General features: G+C 47.2%; 1 protein-coding gene across 16 annotated transcripts in view; it reads left to right on the forward strand.

Annotated features, from left to right (window-relative positions):
• Nucleotides 1-24,456, forward strand: part of TMCC3 (transmembrane and coiled-coil domain family 3) — a 351,112-nt gene that overhangs the window by 279,301 nt on the left and 47,355 nt on the right. For 14 of the 16 annotated variants that reach the window (XM_073900513.1, XM_073900509.1, XM_073900511.1 and 11 more), the window contains 3 exons: nt 2,288-3,192; nt 5,528-5,663; nt 10,806-15,262. In XM_073900513.1, the coding sequence (XP_073756614.1) occupies nt 2,303-3,192; nt 5,528-5,663; nt 10,806-11,108 (1,329 nt within the window). In that variant the 5' untranslated portion in view covers nt 2,288-2,302 and the 3' untranslated portion in view covers nt 11,109-15,262. Of the gene's footprint in view, nt 1-2,287; nt 3,193-5,527; nt 5,664-10,805; nt 15,263-24,456 lie in introns of those variants that run through there. The other 2 variants (XM_073900520.1, XM_073900519.1) reach the window with 1 other exon arrangement.

Here is a 24,456-nt window from a genome sequence, read left to right on the forward strand (position 1 = left end):
ATGGAAGATCACAGAAAGAATAGGCAGCTTTCTGATGGACTAGGAACAGCTCCATGGCATAAGTGGGATTTTTAAGAGGATCTTCCAGAATATGTGAGATTTTGATGAGCAGAAGTGGATGGGTGGTAGGTGGCACCCTTCATATGAGAAAATCCATAGATAATTCACATACATTCTGGGAACTTTGGGTTGTATGGTTCACTTAAGATGATCCATTAGGGTGCCAGGTGAGGCCTGACAGGTAAGCGAGGCCTTATAGTGGCCGGGTTGTATTATTTAATTTGGGAGGCTTTGGGGAGCCGAAGAAAGTTTCTGAGAAGTAGACTAGCATAATCAGATCAGTGAATATCTCCCCTGAAATCAAATTTTGTAGCTTCTTGATTGTATAGTTACTACAGATTGCCCTGTCTGCCCCAAATAGTCATTTTCTAGATTTTGTGCATTCTGTGTTACTGTATTTGAACCCATTTCTGTTTGGGTTCACTAGCGAGCCATAGGTACCTAGTTTCCTTGAGCTCCCCGTGGTCATCTCTCTGGGACTTGAAGATGATGATCCTATACTTTCTTTATTCCCTACACCCATCCTTCCATCTTGACCAGGTGACGTCACAATTTTTTTTATCCTTTTTTCTAGTCTTACAAGTGATTTGGTATTTATTGCCTTCCAGCCTTTCCTACATGATGCTCTTCTGCCAGATAAAAACACCCAGTGTTTCTTATTTGTAGCAAAATTGTGTGTTGGAGGAGAGGGGCCAAGAAATAATGTTAACAAACTTTTGTGAATTGTGTAGGAGGACTGACTCACCAACCTGGGATTGTGTCCCACTATGCCATTGGGCTCCTTTTTCTGGGAAAAAGCACTGGGTAGGATTTTTTGTGGGACAAAGTGTTAATACTTCATTGTTGGAAATGAATGCATTCAAGTCTGGGTTACTTGGGCAGGGGGAGATGTGTTAGTATCTTATTAATGTTTTGCTGTTTCTGCCTACTCTTCCCTAAAACACAAGATAACTTGTGCTGAATATTGTCTCCCGTTTGGTCTCCGTTGAGACTCTGTGTCAAGGCATTATTTTAATCAAAGGGCAGTTAACTTGACAAGTAAGTTGCTTTGGTTGACATGTTATGAACCTTTGTTTAGAGATTGCATTCAGACCCTACAAAAGCTTGTCTTTAGTCCTTGGGGACATCTTGGTAGGGTGTCCTGATGTAGAAAGAGAATCCAGTTAGGGTGACTTGGGTTCAAATCCTGCCTCTTGCCATCTCAATTTGTATGTACATGGGTTTAATGTAGTCTCTACCTGGCATGGTAGTGAGGATTGAACAAGATGACACATACAAACATCCATAGTACCTGGCACCCAGACTACCTTTGCCTTTCCCTTTTGGAGCGCAGACTAGTTACGCTCCTCGCCACGGTGCTCAGTGATACTTTGCACTTCTTCCCCAGGTGGCCCTTCAGGGAGAAAGTCACTTCGCTTGGTATTACCACTTGTTCTTGTTTTTAAATCACTTCAGTCATGGTTCGAGGTTGTTCGTTTCCACATCTAAATACAGTTGTATTACTCAGTAAAATTAATCTCCTATCACATCTGTTTAATGATTCCATTAAGAAAATAATTTCTTGTGTTGATGAATGTACCTGCTGGAACTATTTTCTCATTCTTCTGTTACATGATTGGGTTCTGAATTGGGTGCATTTCCCACAGTGCTGCAATTCACAGTGAATGGGGCGTGGCAGACACCCCAGTTACCTGGGCATTTTGGGAAATTAGCACTGATTGGTAACCTCATGCCATTATGCATTTTCTACCCTGGCAACTGGCAGTTGTCATCTAATCAGACAAAGCATCAGACACCCTGGGAGCCCAGCATCTCACAGTTTGATAGTATACATGGATGCAGGATGGAGTTGGACTGCCCTCTATTCAACTGGGGAGGATAGTGTAGGGAGTTTTTATCTCATGAATACTTGCAGTTTAAAGATGTAAGTATTTCCTTGAGAGAGAGAGCGCGCACACATGAGTGGGGAGGGGGAGAGAAATCTCAAGCAGACTCCCTGCTGATCACGGAGCCCACACAGGGCTCGATATCATGACCCTGAGATCATGACCCAAGCCGAAACCAAGAGTCCGACATTCAACCGCCTGAGCCCCCCAGGTGCCCCTGAATACTTGCAGTTTAAAAATCTGGGACCTGAAGTATGTCTGTTGTGTGTGCACAGATTCTCTCCCCAAAAACTGTGCCTTTGACTTCCAACCTTAAAGTGCTTCTTCCCTGTCTCGTGCAGGTAGAACGTCATGACATGAATACCTTAAGCCTGCCCCCGAACATTCGCCGAGGGGGGTCAGACACCAACCTCAACTTTGACGTACCAGATGGCATCCTGGACTTCCACAAGGTCAAACTCAGTGCAGACAGCCTGAAACAGAAAATCCTGAAGGTGACAGAGCAGATAAAAATTGAGCAGACGTCCCGCGATGGGAATGTTGCGGAGTATCTGAAACTGGTCAGCAGTGCGGATAAGCAGCAGGCCGGCCGCATCAAACAGGTCTTCGAGAAGAAGAATCAGAAGTCCGCTCACTCCATCGCCCAGCTCCAGAAGAAGTTAGAGCAGTATCACAGAAAGCTCAGGGAGCTCGAACAGAACGGAGCCTCCAGAAGCTCCAAGGACATTTGCAAAGACAACCTCCACTCTCTGAGAGATGCCTCCGCGAAGTCTCGAACTGCTCCCCATGGCCCGGAGTGCGGGAAGTCAGGCATGCCAGGTGTGTCCCTCACTCCGCCCGTGTTTGTCTTCAGCAAGTCCAGAGAGTTCGCCAACCTGATCCGGAATAAGTTTGGCAGCGCCGACAACATCGCGCACTTGAAGAATTCCTTAGAGGAGTTTCGGCCCGAGGGGAGTCCCCGGGCCTACGGGGGCAGCGCCACCATCGTGAACAAACCCAAGTACGGCAGCGACGACGAGTGTTCAAGCGGCACGTCGGGCTCCGCCGACAGTAACGGGAACCAGTCCTTCGGGGCCAGCGGAGCCGGCGCGCTGGACAGCCAGGGCAAGCTGACCGTGATCCTGGAGGAACTGAGGGAGATCAAGGACACGCAGGCTCAGCTGGCTGAGGACATCGAAGCGCTCAAAGTGCAGTTCAAGAGAGAATACGGTTTTATTTCTCAGACACTGCAAGAGGAAAGATACAGGTATTTCAGCTTATTCTCCTGCAGTTCTTTCAGAAGCGTGACTTACTGCCGCCAGATTGCCTTCTTGAAAGTGGTATGCCGATGGTTGTATTTTCCACGAATGTGGATATGGATCAAAAAAGTTAAGAATCAGTAGTTTTTTTTCCTACCTCATGGTGCTAAGCTTTATAACTTGTGACTTACAGTTTGACACTTTAGAGAAAGTCGTGTGAGTCTTTTAAAATATCACTGTGTGGTCTATGACTCGTGCACGCTAAGCTCCTGATTCAGTAGACTTCTGTGTTGCAGTTTCATTACACTAATTCACAGATCTGTATTTTATTTTCCCCTGTCGTAACTGTCAAGTAAAAAACCACTGCGTTGTTCAACAAGGTCGATTTTCTTTGCTACATCAATCTTAAGGTCTTCATGTAGTACACATTTTTTTATATACTATATTTTGCACATTAAACTTTTCTCCTTAAATGAAGAGTCTTCAAAAGAAATCTTAAGAGTAGAATGTAAATTCAAATCTTGAGAATTATATTAGCTGATTTTAAAAGGTATTTTGTAGGCTGGTTCTGTGTGCTTATAAGTTATTAATAAAAATATTAATAAAAAGTGATTTTCCACCATTTCCCCAGTATAAAGATTCCCCAAAGTTTTTTTTTAAGCTTTATTTCTTTTTTAAGTTCTCTCTACACCAGCGTGAGGCATGAACCCACAACTCTGAGATCAAGAGTTGTACATTCCACTGACCGAGCCAGCCAAGTGCCCCCAAAAGTTAATTTCTTTTTTTCGGACAAAATGAATATGTTAACTTGTAAAAATGTAGATTAAAAATATTCAATGCCCATTACATATTGTAAGATTAAACTTTAAATTTTACTTACACATTTTATATCTCCTACATGGTATTAATTTAGAAATGTGGCTTTTTTTCCAGCTCTTATGTTTTATTCAACAGTTTTTTAAAACTTTCAGCGTACATCTTTGACTTTGGTTTCTTTGTCACATAACTATTATTGAGTCACAGGTTTTCCAGAGAATATTGACTTTAATTCCATCTGAATAGTTTGGCATACAGTACTCTTTGGATCCAAATTTTATCCCATCACAAATATCCATTTACATAAATGTAGGACAGTTTTTGTTCTTGTTTGTCATATAGATATGTTTGTGATCTTCAGGAGTTAGCCACTGACTGTATTGCTTGCTATAAGAGATCTTTAAAAGGCTTTTACACCAACATTGGATACCTATGAAGTCCTAGCTGAGAATAATCATTAAATCTGCATTAAATTTTTTTGGTCTTACTTTTTTTCCTGAGGTATAATTGACATATGATCTCTCAATCTCTCTCCCTCCCTCCTTCTCTCTCTCTCTCTCTCTCTTGCCCTTTAATGATTCTATCAGGTGACCCCTATAAGCATCTAACACTGACATTGGTAGAAGTCATTTCGGACTAAGGCATTCCCCAAATAGTGCTTCCTGTTTTCAAATAAACATTATAAGTTTTTGAATATAATAAGACCAGTCCCTCTTCTGTGAGGAAAATGGGAGGTGGGAATGGAAATCTTTGTTCTTCTGTCACTTAAGATTTGGACTTCTGGAAATGCCAACTGATAAGCTATTTATAATTTGTAATGCGCTTAATTTTTCATCGGCACTTAAGTTCCAAGAACTGAAACATGTTTTCAGAATTAGAGGATACATTGGGAAATGGTGGAATTGGCTCTAGTCGAGAAGTTGGTTCTCTCCTCGTGGCCTCTGGTGTGGAGAGCCGTGCTCATGAACCAGAAGGCTCTGTGCAGGCAGGAGGCGGGGGAGCCCTGGGGTGCCAGGCAACCCTGTCTCTTGACCAACCCTGGTGAACGTGTCAGGTCTGTTCTGTCATCAACCACAACCAGTGAAGGTGCTTGTCTGATGTGGGTGGAAATGCCAAATTTGGTGTGCGTGTCACCTCAGGAGTGAGGACAGAGAAGTTAAGATGGTAGAGACCGGTCCTTCCTAGAGCTGGAATTCAGTGTTCTCCAAAAGTGTGTTCCCCACAGCTAGATGTAGTCTTTTTTTTTTTTTTTAATTTTATTTATTTATTTGACAGAGAGAGAGCACAGCATGGGGGGCCGGAGGCAGAGGGAGAGGGAGAAGCAGGCCCCCCGCCGAGCAGGGAGCCTGATGCGGGGCTCCATCCCAGGACCCCAGGATCGTGACCCGAGCCGAAGGCAGACGCCTAACGACTGAGCCACCCAGGCGCCCCTAGACCTGTTTCTTTTGGAAACATAGTCTTCCAGGGACTGAGAACAAGGAGGCATTTGGAGTGTCACACTCAGAATCAGCTCCTCTCTTTGCAAAGGTACGAGCACCTGGAAGACCAGCTGCATGACCTGACAGACCTGCACCAGCACGAGACCGCCGGCCTGAAGCAGGGGCTGGCCAGCATCGAGGAGAAGGTGGCCTACCAGGCCTATGAGCGCTCCCGGGACATCCAGGTACCGTTCCTCTCATCACGACACGCTCACACGGGCTCGTCCCAGCCTCTAACTCATTTAACAAACTGTAGACGCATTACCCCTGAGCCCTAAAGGATTTCTGGCACGGGGAGCAAAATGGTTTCTCGGCACCATCATCTTCCACCTCATTAGCCCCATTAGCTCATGTCAGAAGTGTCACTGAGTAAAGCGGCTATTCTCTGTGTACCTTTTTGGGTTAACAGATATTTATTATCTACCCAAGACCGTTGCCTGTAACCTCTCCCGCTCCCCCACCCCCACCACCAAAACTGCTAAAACTTTCTAAACATGAGGCAGACCTTGCCTTCAAGAAGCTTACTTGAGTGGTGGGGGGAGTCAGGATTAGGTCAGCTGCCAAGCAGCTCAAGAAAACATGAGCAGGGGCCAAGTGACACGGTGCAGATGGTGAAAGCCACGGAACTCAGACACACAGTGGCCAACAAGCTAGGAACTAGTGGGGCAGTCGGTCATTCTGTGGTGAGATCTTGCATTTCAGTCTCAGGTCTGGCATTTACCAGCTGTGTAACCCTGAGCAAGCCTTGAATCTGTTTACTCATCTGCACAATAGTAGATTTGATAGCTGTAAGAATTTCCAGGACTTGAGTGCATACCATGTGCCATGTGCTAGCAAAACACTCAACATGCCTTTTCCCTCCCCTTCTACTCCTTACAACAACAATTGCTTTAAAGCAATTCCTCCTATTTTCCCCATTCCTCAGATGTGGAGACGAAGGCAGAGAGGTTAAGTGACTTGGACCAAGATCTTGCCAACAGTCCTTGAGTAAGGAATGTGAAAGAATGTCCAGAGGGAGTGGGACTTGCAGGGATGGCAGGATCTGGAAGGAAGGAAGGAAGGAAGGGCGTGCGTCAGTATAAATGAAGGCATGTTTCAGTATTAATATGATGGTAGCATGGTAGTGAAACAACCGTAGGCTTCTGGAATGCTTTTTTTTCCCTACTACCAGAGGGTCTCTTTCTTTTCTCTCAGTTTTACTGAGCTGTGATTGACGTATCACTTTGCATTACTGTGATCTCCACAGTCTCCTTCACACCCGTCACCTCACACAGTTAACTCATTTTTTTCTTGCGATGAGAACTTTTAAGACCTATTCTCCTGGCAGCTGTCAAATATATAAGACAGAAAGGTTAACTAGTCACCATGCTGCACATTACATCCTCAGGACTCATAACTAGAAGTTTGTACCTTTTGCTCCTTTCACCCGTTTCCCCTCCCCTGCCCCCCCCCGCCCCCGGCAACCACCCATGTGTTTCTGTGAGTTTGGTTTTGTTAGATTCCACACATAAGTGAGATCACAGAGCCTGTTTGTCTTCCTCTGTCTGACTCATCACACTCAGCACCTTCCCTCCAGGTCCATCCATGCTGTCGCACACGACAGGATTGCCTTCTTTCTCGCGGCCGCATAATACTCCGTGGTGTGTTGTGCGTACGGATACCACATTTCTTTGTTCATCTGTGGGTGGACTCTTGGCTTGTTTCCGTGTCTTCACTGTTGTCGGTAATGCTGCAGTGAACATGGGGGTGGGGATCTCTCTTCTAGGAACTGGTTCCATTTCCTTCGGGTATATACTCAAAAGTGGAATTGCTGAATCGTACAGCAGTTCTATTTTTAATTTTTTAAGGAACTGCTATGCTGTTTTCCATAGCGACCGCCGAAATTTACATCCCATTGATCTTTTTTTTTTTCCAAAAAGCAAAGAAGTATACTCTCCACGTAGCGCTCAGCTCCGTTTTTACAACTTTCCTTTGTAGGCAGTGGTTATTTTCTCCACTCTGCGAGGGAGAACACTGAAACATAAAGGGAGATTTTCCCCCCCAGTGTGTGAGCTGGAGTCTCAGCTGCCCACGTTCTGTTCTACTCTGTGTCGTGGGCTGTGAGTCTGTGCCAATCCCAGGCATCTACTTGGACGGTTCTGGGAGCCGGAGTGTCCGACCGAGCTGGTGGCGGACACTGGCCTCTGAGGAGCGTGGTGGAGATTTTGCCCCTGCTCTGGGTTAGGACACTCTCCTTCACCACGGACCGGTTGAAGGAGTTTGACCCATTTAAATGTTAAGTGTTGCAAGGTGAACAGTGCAGTCGGTTTTATTAGAACATTCTGTTTTTAGAACATATCTGGGATGCCACTGGATTATGTCTAAATATGTGGTTTTCTTATTTAGGGGAAAGTTTGGGTTAATACTGTTCTTTTTTAAGGGAACCTACTTTAGGGATGCATGGGTAGGATAAAGGGAGGGACGTCACAGAGGGAGCTTCACGATTCAGAAGAGTTCATTTGAACATTTTTCGGGTTTCATCTCTAACTCAGAAGTGCAAGGAGGACATCTGTGTGAGTGACTGGACAGTCGTCTTTGTTAAGAGAGTGAGAACCCTGGGCGCCTGGGCGGCTCAGTTGGTTACAGATCTGCCTTCGGCTCAGGTCATGATCCCGGAGTCCCGGGATCGAGCCCCGCATCGGGCTCCCTGCTCAGCGGGAAGCCTGCTTCTCCCTCTGACCCTCTCCCCTCTCATGCTGTTTCTCTCTCGCTCTCTAATAAATAAATAAATAAAATCTTAAAAAAGAGAGAGAGAGAGAGAATCCTGGCTCTGCACTTACAGTGTGACCCTGGACAAGCTGGCTCCCTCTGCCTCAGTTTCCCTTTGCCTCAGTGTGTAAAATGGAAATAGCAATGAGCTTCGCCTCAAAAGGTTGTCAGGAGGATTAGATGGGATAATACACAGAAAGTCCTTAAATCTTTGCCTGATAATAGGCAGCCAGAAGAGAATTCTTACACTGGGGAGAAGCCATGTTCCTCGGGGCTCTTGATGGTTGGGCCTGCTCAGCTTCCTCGTTCTTTCTCGGCTGTTTTGTTCTCCCAGACAGGGCTCCGCTGCGCACGAGCCGGCCTGGGTGAGGGTGCCTGTTGCCCCTGGGACACCAGGGTTTTACTGTGTTAAGAAATCGAGTTTTGTTTTTTATCACCCTTGAATTCCCAATTAAAAAAGGCTTAAGGGTAATTCGGTCTGTTGTCCGTCCTCGTCCCGGTAAGTGACACACTGGACCCGAGGAAGTACTAGAGATGGTGGGGCCGCGTCTCTCTTGGTGGGGGCTCTAACGAAAATTCCTTGCAATTCACTAAATTTTCTGGATTTTTTTTTTTGATAAAAAATGAATAGCAGTTTTAAGGTGATTCAATTCTTAGATCAGCCTATTTATATATGTAATTTGTGTACCCAGCTAAAGATGGATGAATTTGCCAAAATGTTGGTCTTCCGTCTAGTCTGTCACCTTCTCCGTGGCGTGTCTAAAATGGAGGACACGTTGGGCTCGAGCAGTTGAAAAGAATGCAGGGTTTCCGGGGCACGTGCCTATCCTAGAGAGCCAGCACTGCTTCGGATGTGAAGATCTGAGGACGTTTTGCCTTCTCTGTTGCTGACCCATGTAATGGAAGTTACTATAGTGACAGAGAACTCTGATCTTCGACGCACAGTATATTCAGCAGGAGAAAAGTGAATCAGTGTCACAGCTCTTAGGGTTCTTTAAAAACCTGAGAAGACAGCTGTGTTGTAATGGAGCAAACACATCTTGGTAAATGAGTCCGACGGTAGGCCAGAGAGCTCAGAGGGGCTCGCCGTACTGCCTCTCGTTGGGTCCGTTTCTCCCGAGACGTAGGGTCCTTCCTGGCACGCAGCCTGCACCTGGCTGATGGCCGCCCTGTCCTCCCGCAGCTGTGGACTGTCGGTTGGGGGAGACTTCACCGCCCCTGATGGCGCCGGGAGGGCTGCTCTCAGGACAGGACAGTGGAGGAGGTGGGACCTGAAAGGGGAGGGAGATCCACCGGTGAAGAGGGGAGGGAGTGGGGAGGCAGACATTTCAGGCACAGTACCAAGGCCCCAAACGTGATTCTTTTCCAAACCGGAAGAAGCCTGTATGGCCAGAGCCTGGTGAGCGGGGCAGAGGGCTGGCGTTACGTGAGGCAGGAGAGAGCAGGGAGACAGGGGAGAGAAGCGGCCCTGAAGTTAGATACCGGCTGCGCATGGGTGGGCTTGGGTGACCAGAGGAGAGCGGTGTCTGGTAGGAGGACCCGGGCGGGTCAGGTGCTGTTTTCTGAGGAAAGGAGCACCAGAAGGGGGTCGGCGCTGACGGCAGGCACAGGGGAAGGTGCAGGACACGAAGCCACATTGGCACATGCTGCATTTGAGGTGCTTTTAAGAAGCTTAGATGGAGAGGGGCGCCTGGGTGGCTCGGTCAAGCATCTGCCTTCGGCTCAGGTCACGGTCCCAGGGTCCTGGGATCGAGCCCCGCATCGGGCTCCCTGCTCAGCGGGGAGCCTGCTTCTCCCTCTGCCTCCGCTCCCCCCCACCCCCCAACTCATACATGCTCTCTCTCTCTCGTTCACTCTCTCAAGTGGAATATCAGGGAGGCAGGTAGATATGTGAGTCAATCTCACAAGAGACGACTGGGCCAGAGAGGTACTTGGAGTTAGCTGTGACTTAGTAATGAAAGTGTTAGAAAGAACGAGAACTAGGGAGAATGTGTGGCCCTGGACGGTGTCCTGAGCACCAGCATTCAAAGAGCGGACGAGAGCAGGGTTGCCCGCCGTCTGTCCTGTCCCCATCCCGTCTCCCTTCGTCCTCCAGGCTCTGCAGGTGGCTGCACACAGTCTGAGCAGTGGAAATAAGGACTAGCAGTTGGAGATAGCACCTGCTGTGCGGCTGGAGGTCGTCCGCTGTCCCAAAATGGAACCCCACCACTCCTCTCGTTTGTCCCCAAGGATACCAACAGATGCCAATATTTTACGTACTTTATTTCAAATACAAGTAGACTCAACACACTTAGCTGTAAGCCCCCATTGATGGTATTTTATGGTTGCATACACATGCTCATTCTGTCAAGAAAACAGAATAAATGAGCCTTGGGATTCTCGTTTTCTTGTTTGTCATCATCATCATCATCATCGTCGTCGTCGTCATCGTCGTCATCATCACCGTCCGCTTGGCTGTTGGCAGCTGCCTTGGCCTCGAGCATCCTGAGCTGGGGGCTTTCACGCATGTCTAAGCATGCGCTCACATGTTGCCCCTGGTCTCAGCACTGTCTGACCCTTGCTGTCCCTCTTGCCCCCAGGAAGCCCTGGAGTCCTGCCAGACGCGCATCTCTAAGCTGGAGCTGCACCAGCAAGAGCAGCAGGCTCTGCAGACAGATGCCGTGAACGCCAAGGTCATCCTGGGGAAGTGCATCAACGTGATCCTGGCCTTCATGACAGTTGTGCTCGTGTGCGTGTCTACCGTCGCCAGGTTTGTCTCGCCCATGATGAAGAGCCGCCTCCACATCCTTGGCACCTTCTTTGCTGTGACGCTTCTTGCAATATTCTGTAAAAACTGGGACCATATCGTGTGTGCCATAGAAAGGATCATAATACCCAGATGAAGCCACCGGCTCTTGTCTTCACGTTCTTTCATGTTTCTGTGTTAAAGACAACTCTGTGCATACTACCAAATTTTAAAGCGAACACTTGTGCTGACTCGAGCCGACCAGGCCTGGGCTGTGCATTGTAAACATCTCCGTCCCCTCACGCCGTGGTAGCTGCCAGGTCCGCCCCTGTTCTCGGTGAGTGTGGACCTGTGGCAGAGCTCGCCCCACGTTGCTCACTGCCTTAATCAGACCAGATTTCCTGCCCACCTGACTAGCCCAGCATGGTAAACCTCTGGTCATCGAGTGTTTGGCGTAATTAATGACCCGCACGAAACGGGGTGTTAAGTCTCTGTCTCCCTTAAGTTTCCATCAAAATTGAGCTTCACAGTTGCTGGTGGTGGCATTTTGCCTGAGTCCCGTAAGCAGCAAGGATGTGGCAGGACTTGGGCAAGGGACGAAATGCAGGCGTTGGCCACTGGACATTTGCGGCCTATGGAAGTACAGTAAATCCTGTGTAACCCATTCCGCTGGTCCACAGAGGACACTAGGTCCCATGTGTTCCCCTTGTCCACAGTGGTCCATTGTGTGGGACTCGCCATAACGTGGAAATTTGACAGCACACCTGTGTATCCATAGAAGTCCAACTTAGATGTTCTCTTGCACTTTAAATGGTCACACAGGAAGATCTATGAGCGAGGCTTTGGCCTTCTTACACCCAGGGAGCCGCATGCCCGATTCTATCTTAAGTGGCTCCTGAATGCCTCGCTTTCAAGCACGCAGAAATGCTTCCAAATCCCACGTCAAAATGTGGCTCGAACATGAGTGTAGGCTCCCGTAAGCACCACTCTGGAGGTTTGCTTTGCAGCAAATCTTAATTGTGATAAACCCCCTGTGAGGATGTGATTCACTTTATTCACCGGTCTTGGGAGGGATTGTAAAGCTTACCGCACATGTGAAAACAAGTGATGCTCATGTTGTGGGTTTTTGTTTTTTTTTTTTTCTTTAAGAAGGACAGCAGAATTGTACTGTGTGAGGTGAAAGTCCACTGAGGTAGGGGCCCTGGAAGCAGGAGGAAGACAGGGCGTGTGATCTAAGGGGGTGGCAGTCGGATGAAGACTGAGGGGGTCCTTGGAGAACCCCGTAAGACCAGCCACAATCTGATGAATTAGACCTGGTGTCTGGTTGTCCATTGTCTCTTAGGATCTCACTGAAGTGCCACAGGAATGGAGAGGCCACGCTTCTTCCCCTGAGGTGAAAGCCTTCAAAGGTTAACAGCTTCTGCCTGTTAGGGCGATGCTGCTCACTACTTTCAGCCCAGATGATATTTCCCTTTAAATCTTTTTCTCTCAGATGATACTTCCCTTTAAATCTTTTTCTCTCTGTACCTAATGAAGACGAAGCTAGAAGATTTTAATGGAAACTGCTGTTCGGTCCTTCCTCCCACCATCCGCTCTGTTATCTGAAGGCGTAAAGATGTATGTTAGTGTACATTTTCTTCCAGAAAACATCGAATTGCCTGGATTTAAATTAAGTGCAATATTTTGCGAACAGCTGCTCTTAGGGAAACCTCCTGAAAAACATGTGACAGTGTACCATGGTTTGAGAGAATGGAATAGTCAAGCATTTGGTACAAGTCCAGTGTGAGTGAGACTCAGACAACTCAAGCTTTCTTCTTCTTTTTTTAACTTTACAGTTCAGTGTTCTTAGTAAATTCACAAACTTATGCAACTATGCCCACTATCTTAATTCCAGACTCGAGCTTTTTAAAATGGTAAGCATCATTACATGACATTTTTGCCCGTACGGATTTCGGATTTAGGGACGAAGGAGCTACCAGCCCCACCCCCGTCTCGTGGCTGTGTCCCCTTCCGCTGTCAGACTCTCCCTTGTTCTGCCAAGTTGGCTGTAAATACGCTGTGATCCATCACATCCAGGGGACAGAAAAGAGTTCCAGATCCAGGGAAGAGAAAGAGAAAGAATGGTGTGCTTCCTTTTGCTTCTATATTTTAATGGCCAGCATTCCCCTTTACCTGTGGGCATCAGGCTCCATTTGGCCGAGGGCAGGATGTAACTTCCCTCGGGTCAAGCTGGATCCTGGTGGGTGCCTCTCGATGTCTGTGAATCTTTCTGAGGCACTTTGGAGATGCCAGGGGTTGCGGTGGACGTAGCTGCTGCTGTTAATTTAGAGAGAGTGAGTGAGATGTTTAACCCACAGGCCACCATGCTCCACTCAGCCTTGGCTTTGACGCTTCCCAGGCCTGCTCCCCACTGAGAGAAGGAGGGAAGAAAATGGAAAACAGCACACGCCACCCCCTTCAGTCTGGAGCTGTTAACAGAAGCTGCTAGAAACTGGCTCTGTTCTGAAATATTCCAGGGGCTAAATCATCCCACCTGGTCATGACTTCTTTGCACAGAATTTGTATTTCCAGTGATTCTTATTAGATGTCAGATAACCTTATTTTCACTTGGATGTGCTCAACCTACATGGTATATTTATTTTAGAGTCTTGTTGAAAGTTCATGAAGCTTTTTAATAAGCTGATATACTCCAAGGAGACCTTTACTCTCTGCAGTTTACTGTTCTCTTCTTAAGGAATAAACCCTCCCATTATGTGTTTTCTTTCCTGTGTAAGGGGATTAAATACAATTTTATAACTTATTCAATTAAAAAATTGTGATCCAGCTAGGACGTATCCTGGAATTGTTTGTTTATATTTAAGTCAACGAATCCTTTTTCCCCACCTTTCATTGGTAGGAAACATCTTGTACGTACCTGAAAACAAAATCAGTTGTGAGATGGGCAGGCACCTGCTCACTTAGCGAACTGGATGTTGCATTCTAGCACAGGATTTTTTTGTGACATGCTATTTTCATGATCACCAAGATAATGATAGTTTGCTGGGGACAAAACAAAAACCCAAAAATACTCTTCTGTGGGCTTTAAGTTGGTTATTGCAGCTTACGTTTTGAGTATGATGAAGCCAGAATAAAACATCCTACCCATCCCCCGCCAAATTCAAACTGCAATGAAGTAGTAAGTAAAAGTCCTCCATTGCTGCTTTTGTATGGAGAGTAGGATCAGTCCCAAGTTTCTAGCATGTACCATTAGTGGTTTTGCTTCTGTGATCACAATGAACTATTGATAGACTGAGATTTTCGGAAACTCCCCGCCCCTTCTCCCATAATGCAGTTAGTTATTCCTTTCTGTCAATTAGCATCCATGGGACCTCAGCCCTTCTGCTTTGTCACTCTTGTTTTCATTGAAATATTGCCCTGCTAGGTATGTTGATTGCCCTGCTATTTCTTCAGCATATCAGGTTTAATTATGGGATTGATAACAGTGACGGGAATTGGATTCCCTCAGGCACCTAATTATCTGTGTCCTTTTGGGTTGGATTTTAAATACCGAAATGTTTTGCATCAAAGAGGAACATGTTTGTGTTGAATCTAAGTATAGTTGTTATCAGTTTGGAAAAGCATTTCAAGATGCTTATTAATATGAACATGTGTAATTAAACAACCTATTTTGCGTATTTCTATAATTTTGAGGAGTGAGCCAGGGAAGAGCAAATGGCATTATTTAAAATTCAGAGCTTTATCTGGAGAGAGGTGTTTCAAAAAAAAGTTTAGCTCATGTGCTAAGGAAGGAGTTGGTCTAAAGAGATAAATCACCGAAAAGAATAATATTGGCCTATTTACATCAAAAGTAGTTAAGAAACTAAAAGGTACAGTTAACACGAGTTTGGTAACCCAGAAGACACAAAGCAGATCTAACCTATAATTTTCTAAAGTCAGTGCAATTCTCTGTTTATAAGAAGCTGGAAAGTAATGTACCTTGATTGTTTTAGGAATAATTTATATGTTGCAATTTTAATTTATTTAAAATGTGTCTCCTGTCTTTGTCCTAAGAGAAATATTTCAACAGAACGTGCTCTGTGTTTAAGATATGTTTAGGCAGTAGTTAACAGTTCTGAAATGGAAACTAGAAATGTTCATTGTGAGGTCTTTTGCAGAATTTCCATTTTGTGAGATACTATGTAGTTCCACGTCAGCCTACAATTGTAAATTCTCTGTAGATTGTCACCCTCTTCAAAGCTGGTGCCATTATTTTTTTAAATAAACATTTGATGTTAGCTTTGATGTTAAATAAAGAGTTAGATTTCTTAAATTGTCATATTTGTCAGAGCACATCTCAGTAGAAGTGTGTGTGTGTGTGTGTGTGTGTGTAAAATCAATTTTTCACTGGGCTTTGTTTTTTACAACATTTTAAGGTTCATAGCAAACTTGATCAGAAGGTACAGCGATATCCAGGGCGTCTGGGTGGCTCAGTTGGTTAAGCATCCTACCCTTGATTTCTGCTCAGGTCATAATCTCAGGGTCATGAGATCACACCCTGCTTTGGGCTCCATGCTTAGTGGGGAGTCTGCTGGAGATTCTCTCTCTCTCTCTTCCTCTGTCCCTCCCCCCTCCTCTGAAATAAATAAATCTTTTTTTAAAAAAGATGCAGAAGGTGCAGAGATTTCCCATCACCCCTGTCCCCCCACCTGCATAACCTCCCTGCTATCAACACCCCCCCCCCCCAAGAGGGTACATTTGTTAAAGTGCTGACTACAACCTACGCTGACACATCATTGTCACACAAAGTCCGTGGTTTATACAAGGGTTCGCTCTTGTGCATTCTCTGGGATTGGGCCAGTGTATAAAGGCTTGTGTCCCCCATGCCATTAGCATCACACAAATTGTTCTGTGTTCCACCTGTTCATCCCCGCCCCCACCAGCCTCACTGCCCCACTGTGATCAGTTTTTAAACTACAATTCTGTTTCATAGAACGTTATTGGGGTGTGATGTATGGCCCGTTCCTCAGTCCCTGGGTGGAAGAGAATGGTTTCTTCACAGTGCCTGGAATGCTAGGAAATGTATCCCGGTGTCATGGAAACGGGGAGTGCAGAAGGGTGCTGAGGACAAGGCAGAAGCCTTCACGAGCTGGAGTAAGAAAGAGTGAGGGCAATGCTCAGACAGGTGTGTACCCAGCAGGTGGTAGAGGAGTGAGCACCCCTCTGGCTGAAGCAGTCTGGTTAGTGGGGTTTCTCATTTGTGTGTTGTCCTCATCTGAACCAGTCCTATGATGTGAGCACCATCATCCCCATTATATGAATGAAACTGAAGCTCAGTCACAGCTAGCGAAAGGGTCAGGATTCTCCTTGCTTTTGCTTCTGATCCTGCCTGGTCAGCTGTCTGCCTCCAGTCAGCTCCAGGTTTGGAGCAGTTTTCTCCTGGTCATCCAGTAACCACCTTCTACAAACAAAATAGAATGCTTAGATGATAGAAAAACCCATAATAGATCAGCCCATTCCCTGCCCTAGAAAACAGTGCATTTGAATCTCTGGAAATCTTACAGGATCTACTGTTCTTTTGCCCAGCTGTTGTTATTGAAATCTGAAGATGTAGAGACAGGAAATGGAGGTGATTGCATTAAATGTGTGTCCAGCCCAGCATATTCCCAAATGTTGTTCTAGGGAAAACACCAAGTCTGTATTTCCTCAAAAAAGAGATTGAGAAAAAGTTTAATTAGTGGGTTCTAGCTAATAATAAAAAATAATGCTATGGAATAAAGCAGTGCTTTCTAATGTTGAGTAGCATATGGACTCCTAACCAAAAATCTGGGATGCCTGAGGATGCTGAGTCAAAACTTGACAGGTATTAAAGCCTAATAACATTTCATAATAGCTTTTCTTTTCTGAAAGTCCACTTACAAAGTTACCTTTTTTAAAAAGATTTTATTTATTTTAGAGATAAAGAGCACAGGGGGAGAGGGAGAGAGAACCTCAAGCACACTCCCTGCTAAGCATGGAGCCCAATGTGGAGCTCCATCCCACCCCCTGACATCATGACTTAAGCTGAAAGCAAGAGTTGGACACTTAACCGACTGAGACACCCAGGCACCCCACAAAGTTACTATCTCATAGGTATGACCGTGAGATGTAGAGATTTATAGGACGACATGGTGAGACCAAGCAGCACCTTTCTGGGCTTTCACGACCCAGGACGAAAGCTCACGTTCTCTGAGCATTTACCGAGTACAGTGCTATGTACCACATGCTTAGCGTGTAATATCACATGTCATTTTTCCAACACCCAATAAATTAAGCACTATTACCCCTGCTGAACAGATGGGGAAACAGGTCCAGAGTGGCCTCTTCGGCCCCAAGCTTGCGTGACTCTCCAGCCGATACTGGGAGCCGCTGCCGCGCTGTAACCGAAGGGACCGAGCGATTGCTCGTAGTCAGCGCTAGGTCGCCGCCCCTGCAAGCTGCAGGAGTCACTGTAATCCCAGGCCTGAACACTCCGTACTCGGTGCAGGTGGCGCACTTACACGTTTGCCTGGTCGGCGTACTCTGGTGAGGGCAGTTACCTGAAGCTGACGTCTTTGAAGAGACCTGGGCTCATGGATTTGTGGATTAAGAGAATGGAAAACTGCTAATTAAAGAAACTGGTATGCCTCTCTGGCTTCCTGAGCTGCTTTAGGTGTAATATGGGCGGTTGGCTTGGCTGAGGGTCCGTCTTCTTGCTCTGCTTTGGGACGGCGAAGTCCCCGGTAGCTTCTGCTCTGTGCTCCATGGCGTCAGCTGCTGCCTTTGGTGACCACCTCTGCAATGGTTTTCCCGTAGAGCCGGCCAGAAAGTCTCTCCTGCCAGTCCTTTAACTTAAAACGGTTAACAGGAATGAGCATCGGCCATGTGAACAGCTGTTTTGTTAGTGGTTATTCTGCTCTGGCCCAGGCACTGGGAATTGGATTTTTTTTTTTTTTCTGTTCTGCTTAAAAATAAGCTACTGAGTAGTAGAAAAAAAAGCAAAGTCATGCCTTGTTCTGTATGAACAATTAAGGGACTCCAGTTAGCAAAGGAACTCTCGGGCACTTGGATTCTCCTCTGATTCTCAGACGGACGGTTACTTACAAGCAGGGATGCTGACTGAGCCACGGGGCTCTTTCCTCCCCAGAGTGGTTTTGACTACTATTCGCTCGTCATACTTCCCCCATGGCTTGAAGCCCAAGCCCTCTAGCTGTGGGCAACAGAAGTATACCACAGACACCCAAAATTTAGGTCACAGGGCAGGTATACCCCCCTACCCAGTGGCTCAAGCCAGCAGCGACCCAAACACAGGCCCAGATTCACAGGGAGGTGGCCTTCCCCAGATGCTATGGTCAGGATTGTGGCAAGATGACTTCCTGCCATGTGTAGGGTTTCCCCTTGTCAACAAGGTACAATAACCTGAGAGAGTTGATGAGAACCGTGTGTGGAGTGGGAATGAAGGAGCCCCATTCACTTGCTCAAGGATTGTTCCTGAAAGGAAGAGTTGGAAGGACCGAAGGAGGCCGAAGGCTGGTGGCTGGCTGTCCTGGTGAGCTGGAGGGTAGGCAGCAGGGACCCCGACAGGCCAACGGCAACGGGTCTTCTGTGTGTCCAGATCGTGGAGCTGGTTCATGGTCTCCCTGAGAGTACTGGGCTCTGCGCAGGCTCGCAGCCGCCCTGGGGGACATTTGGCTTCCTTAGTAGTCCTGTCTACTGGGGACAGACTGAGCTGACTAGCTGGCCTGAGCATTTCAGCTCCTTGGAAGCTGCTTATATTTGAGTGGAAATCAGTACATTTGCCTTTTCTTGTCCGGGATGTCCTGGTCAGGGCTGGGCTAGCATGAATCGGTTTCACAGGAAGAGTCACCTGATAAACTCCTAAGTAGGCTTTCCCCTCCCCTGCGATCTGATTAAGCTGGGGAAATGTTCCGCCTCTCACGGTCCCCCTTCCCTCCGCTGTGAGGGGCCGAGGGCTGTAAGGCTTAGAGAAAATGCTCAGAGGGGGACTTGTCATCATTTCATGTGTTTGTTAAGCAGCTGCTGTGTGTCAGGCTCCTTTCTAGGCACAGGCATACAAAGCAGCGTTCCTGTCCTCGTGCGGGTTACCTTCTGGTGGAAGGACATAGAGGATAAACAAAATTACAGTATTTCACAGGAGGAAGGGCTGTGCTCGGAGCACTTAACCTAGAATTAAAATTTACCTCTATATTCTTAGAGAGGAAATGAACTTCCTGAGTGGTGGTTTTTTTTTTTTTTCCCTTTCTTTCTTTCTCAGCTCAATTTCACAGACAGCCATGTGGGCATGACTGAATAGAGCCCTTTAAAAAGGAAATATGTCTAAGTCAGAGAGACTCAGCACAACAGCAGGAGCACTCGGAAGATCTGGGGTGGTTCTGTTTGGAAAGGGGATGAGATGCTCCTGGTATTCCTGCTCATTTTGGCTTGAAATGAATAACATGCAAATGAGCACCTGGGTCTGAGTCAGCAGTGAGTAACCCCCTCTGCGGGATGCTGAGCCCTGAGCGCACACAGCCTCCCCTGCAGGCTCCTCTGAATCCCGGAGGAGCTGCTGCACCCCCACCCCTGGCCCGTGCCCGAGACACCCTGCGCCTGGCCCGAGACACCCTGCGCCCTGCCCCGGGCCACCCTGCACTGCACCCAGACACAGCCCCGGCTCAGGCCACCTGCTCTCTGCACCTGAGCCCAGGCCTCTGAAGGAGGAATACCTGGGGGCCCTGAGCCTCTTCACCCCAGCAAGTGCCAGGGACCACACTCCCATCTGGAGCTCCCTTCACTACTAGCTCTCCCACCACAGAGGCCTGGGAGCCCCACTCCTCGTGCCTAACCTCCCTCAGCGGCTCCCTCCTGCTCCCCTTCTTCACTTGCTGCCGTGAGCCCTCCTCCTGCCTCTTTTGAGAGCTTGCTCCTGAGTCACCAAGTCCCCGAGCCACACTGCTGCTGCCCCAAAGCCACCGGATCCTGCCTTTTCTCGTCTCTCCCCTTCCTCTTCCGGCCTCCTCACCGGCATCAGCCTTCCAAAGAAACCCCCAAATCACCCACCTCACTCTACTCCACCTGCCACTACCGTGGTTCGGGGCACTGTTATTTCTCCCCAGGACAGTCGTAACCCCCAATCCATCCCCTGTGTGCCTGCCAGTGTGCTTTCTGGAATACAAATCAGACCACCTTGTTCCACTCCTGAAACCCTTCCGTGATTCCCCACCACCCACAGCGTCAAGTCTGAATTTCCGAGTGAGACCCACAAGGTCCTTGAGGTACCAGAGCCAACCCAGCTCCCCGGTCTCATCCCGTCGTCCTGCCCCATGATCCCCCCAAGCCCCCCGAATCCAGCTTGCAATGTCACTCCCGAGTGCCTCCTTCAGCCTGTGGTCACACTTCTGATTATCAGTCTTCCAGACCCTCTCACAGTTTCCTCTCCCCACGGTGTCCTGTGAGGGAATGTTCTGGTAGAATACCTTGATCCTAGGGCTTGGGAGGTGTCTGTGTTCTGTCTCTCTCCTGTAGTAAACTGAGTTCTTTGTGGCCGAGCCACATCCTACCCATCTGGTTCTCCTCCTAGGACCTCACCAAGTGCCAGGCACATGGGTGGTGTTCAAAGATGCGATGAACAGGAGCTGCAAGTGGGGCTGCCTTCCCTCCCCTCTGTTCTGTGAGCACTTGGGCTGGGACTGTATCTCTTCCTTCTTTATCTGCCATTCCTAGACAGTTTAGTGTTCAGTAACCATTACTGAACATGGACTGGGTTTACTCAAACTTCCTACCAGAAACTCTTCCCAGTGCAAAGAGATAAGGATATCTCACTAGAACGGTGACACTTCTTTCTTTTTTTTTTTTTTTAAGATTTATTTATTTATCCCAGAGAGACAGAGACACAGGGGGAGGGGCAGAGGGAGAGGGGGAGAGAGAATCTCAAGCAGACTCCCCACTGAGCGCGGAGTCCAACGCACAGAGCTCGTTCCATGACCCTGAGATCATGAGCCGAGCCAAAACCAAGAGTCTGCCACCCAACCGACTGAGCCACCTACATGCCCCAGAACAATGACACTTCTTAAACGCTTTCCTTCAGCTTCACTTTCCCTGATACTGACCTTTACCTTACCCTGGCTGGACCTCACCCTGTCCCAGAAGAAAGTCTGGGACCATAAAGAAGGTCTCATAAAACCTTGCTGGGGTCAGAAGTCGACCCTGGCTGAAAAGAGAGCATACATCAGAGCCCAGGCCCAGGCTTTTCACTTTTATCTCGATGGTGAGCCACATTTCAGGACTTAAAACAAGGAAACATGAACTTTTAACTGATGAAGAAAAACAGTTCCTGTTCGTGGACCTTGTCGTCTACCAGGCTCGGGGGCTGGGGGCTTTCGGGTTACGTCACTTCAGCCCCCCCACGGCCCTGGGAGAAGGTACCAAGGCACAGCCCAGACGGGGTGGAGCTGGGACTCAAACCTCCACTGTCTGCCTCCAACCCCTCAGGCCACCATAAGAGCACGAGGCTGTCTGTGTCATGCGTTGGGGATCCTAAAATAGGAGAATCTCTGGGATTTCAATGATTTCTGAGGACGGTGGGACAGAATGTTGGAAACTTTGAATTTCTGATAGATCTGATTCTCTAGGATTTTTGAAAGCCTTGATCTCAGAAGTGGGTGGCTAGGTGCTACAGGAGGGGCCAGCATCCAGCTGAGGTTACACGGCCCTCCCGAGGCTGGCCCACCTCTCTAGAACTTTGGAACCCCTGGAACCGCAAGGGTTTGCCACCGCTTTTTTCCCACAAGGAGGTCCAGGACTGTTTCCAGGCCCCAGAACCATATGTTTACACGTGTAGCATATTGATATGTTGTCAGTGCATTAATATGTATATATAATCACATATACTACATATTTAGGGATATTTAATGCAAATATGTAAATATAATTGTTTTTTTGTGATTTTTTTTGCTAAGAGAGAATAGTTCTTTTTTTTTTAATATTTTATTTAGTTATTTGAGAGAGAGAGCACAAGCCAGGGGAGGGGTAGAAGGAGAAACAGAGTCCCAACTGAGCAGGGAGCCCAATGTGGGGCTCCATCCCAAGACCCTGGGATCATGACCTGAGCAGAAGGCAGATGCTTAAGGACTAAGCCACCCAGGCACCCCGAATTTACTGTTTGTTTGTTTGTTTGTTTTTAAAGATTTTTTATTTATTTATTTGACAGAGAGAGACACAGCAAGAGAGGGAACACAAGCAGGGGGAGTGGGAGAGGGAGAAGCAGGCTTCCCACTGAGCAGGGAGCCCGATGCGCGGCTCCATCCCAGGACCCTGGGATCATGACCTGAGCCGAAGGCAGACGCTTAACAACTGAGCCACCCAGGTGTCCCCTGAATTTACTGTTTTTTTTAAAAAATATTCTTAAATTGTGAAAGGATCACAAGCTTAGAAAAGTTGGATATTTACTACAATGAATTATATATTTCCTAAACCACTTGAGAATAAAGTTGCCAATCTGATGTCCAATCACCTGCAAATACTTTAGTGTGTAATTCCTAAAGATAAAGACATTCTCCTTCATACATACAATATAACCATCAAAAGTCAGGAAATTAGATGCATATATTACTGACATCCAACCCTCAGACCTCATTCAAGTTCTACCAGTTGTCCCAACAATGTTCTTTGTAGCCAAAAGGTCCCATTCAGAAGTATGAGTTGCATTTGGTTGTCACTTTTGTCTCCTTCGATCTGAAACAGTTCCTCTGCCTATCCTTGACTTTTGTGATCTTGGCACTTTTGAAGATTACAGGCCAGTTATTTTGGGTAGTGTCCTTTCCGGTGGGGTTTCCTTATGATTAGATTCAGGTTATCCATCTTTGGCAGGAACATCAGGAACCACAGAAGTGGTACCGTGTTATTGTATCCTCTCATATGGGCCGCAGTTTTGGTTTGTCCCATTACTGATGATTTCACTTTGATCCCTGGATTAAGGTGGCGTCTGCCAGGCTGCTTCACTGTAAAGACATTTTCCCCCTTGGTAATTAATACTTATTTGTGTGGGTAGGTAGTATGTTGCTCCTAGTCTTTATCAAACTTTCAATTTATTCACTTCTTATATCAGCATAAAATCATAACTTTCTCTTAGATTCAAAGGGTTAAGACGCATGATTATTAGTCTTCTTTACAAGGGCCCCTTGTCCCCTGTTCAGCTGGTGAGAACTCGCTCAAGTTGTCTTTTGTGTCCTTCTGACAGTCCTTTAGACCACACCTTGCTTTTTGCTCCAAGCTCATTTTGTGCTTTCCCTTCCTAGAGCTGGAAATGGCCACTTTTTGCAAGGAATCTGAGTTTCTTTTAGTGGAAAATAAGTATGTAAAAGCCAAGATTTGGGTGCTAGCTTTGCTCTTTGCTATTGGGGTGTCACCCCTCTTAGGCCCACTCACTGGACAGAGGTAAGGAATCCATGTGGTGTTTGTATATGGATAGATGCATGTGTGTGTAATATGTGATATGATATATGTTCATGCATATACATCTGCTATGGACTGAATGTTTGTGTCCCCCCAAGTTCATATGCCCTACCCTCCAATCTGATGGTGTTTTGGAGACGGGGCCTCTGGGAGGTAATTAGGGTTAGATGAGATCAGGGAGTGGAGCCCTCAGGGTGGGATTACTGGCCTTATCTAAAGAGGAGAGAGAGATCTGCCTGTTGGCACAGGAGTGTGCTGAGGGAAGCGAGGTGAGCAGAGAAGGCGGCTGTCTGCAAACCAGGAAGAGCGCCCTCCCCAGGAGTCATGTTGGCCGCACCTCGCTCTTGGACTTCCCAGCCTCTTGAACTGAGAAGTAAATGCCTGCTGGTTAAGTCGCCTAGTCTGTGATATTTTATTATCCCATCCCAAGTTGAGACAACATCTTTATTTCCTTAAACACAAATTCATACAGATCCACACTGAGTTCTAAGCTTGTTTCTGCATCTCTCTGTATATTGAAAACTGTGAGCGCACACCCACACCTCTGATCCCCATCCAGCACCCCTGAATTCATTCTCCTTTTCTTCCTTTTCCTGTTTGCAGCTCCCTTCTCAACAGTGAGACACAGGATTCCATTGCCTCTCCCCTCCTCGCCCGTTTGCCCACCCCCCTGTGTGTCTCTGATTTCCGTCTCTGCTGCCCACACCTCCTCCACGGGGGGTGGTTTTGGGTGCTGGCGCTCCTGGCCAAGCTGCCTTCCACTGGCTCACCCTCCCATCCAGCTGGGCTTGAAGGCACCCAGGCTGGGTGGCCCGCGACGCGGATGGCCTCTCCCCGAGGCCAGTGCTGCGAGGGCGTGCCCTGCTACCTTCCGTGCATATAGAAAACATCTGTGTTACACTTGCCACCAAACTGGACTTTGACCTTTTTTGGGGTACATATTTCCTGTTAGCCTTTTTCCTCTGCCTATGTGTAATTTCACAAAATGAACATTGTCCTAGGTTGCTGTATTTGGATATTTCCAAAGTACTCTTGTAAATGGCTGCCGAATTTTCCAT

Source organism: Callorhinus ursinus, unplaced genomic scaffold (assembly GCF_003265705.2).
Source record: "Callorhinus ursinus isolate GAN/ISIS: 27379988/994484 unplaced genomic scaffold, GSC_fseal_2.0 scaffold14, whole genome shotgun sequence".
Taxonomy (NCBI): Eukaryota; Metazoa; Chordata; class Mammalia; order Carnivora; family Otariidae; genus Callorhinus; species Callorhinus ursinus.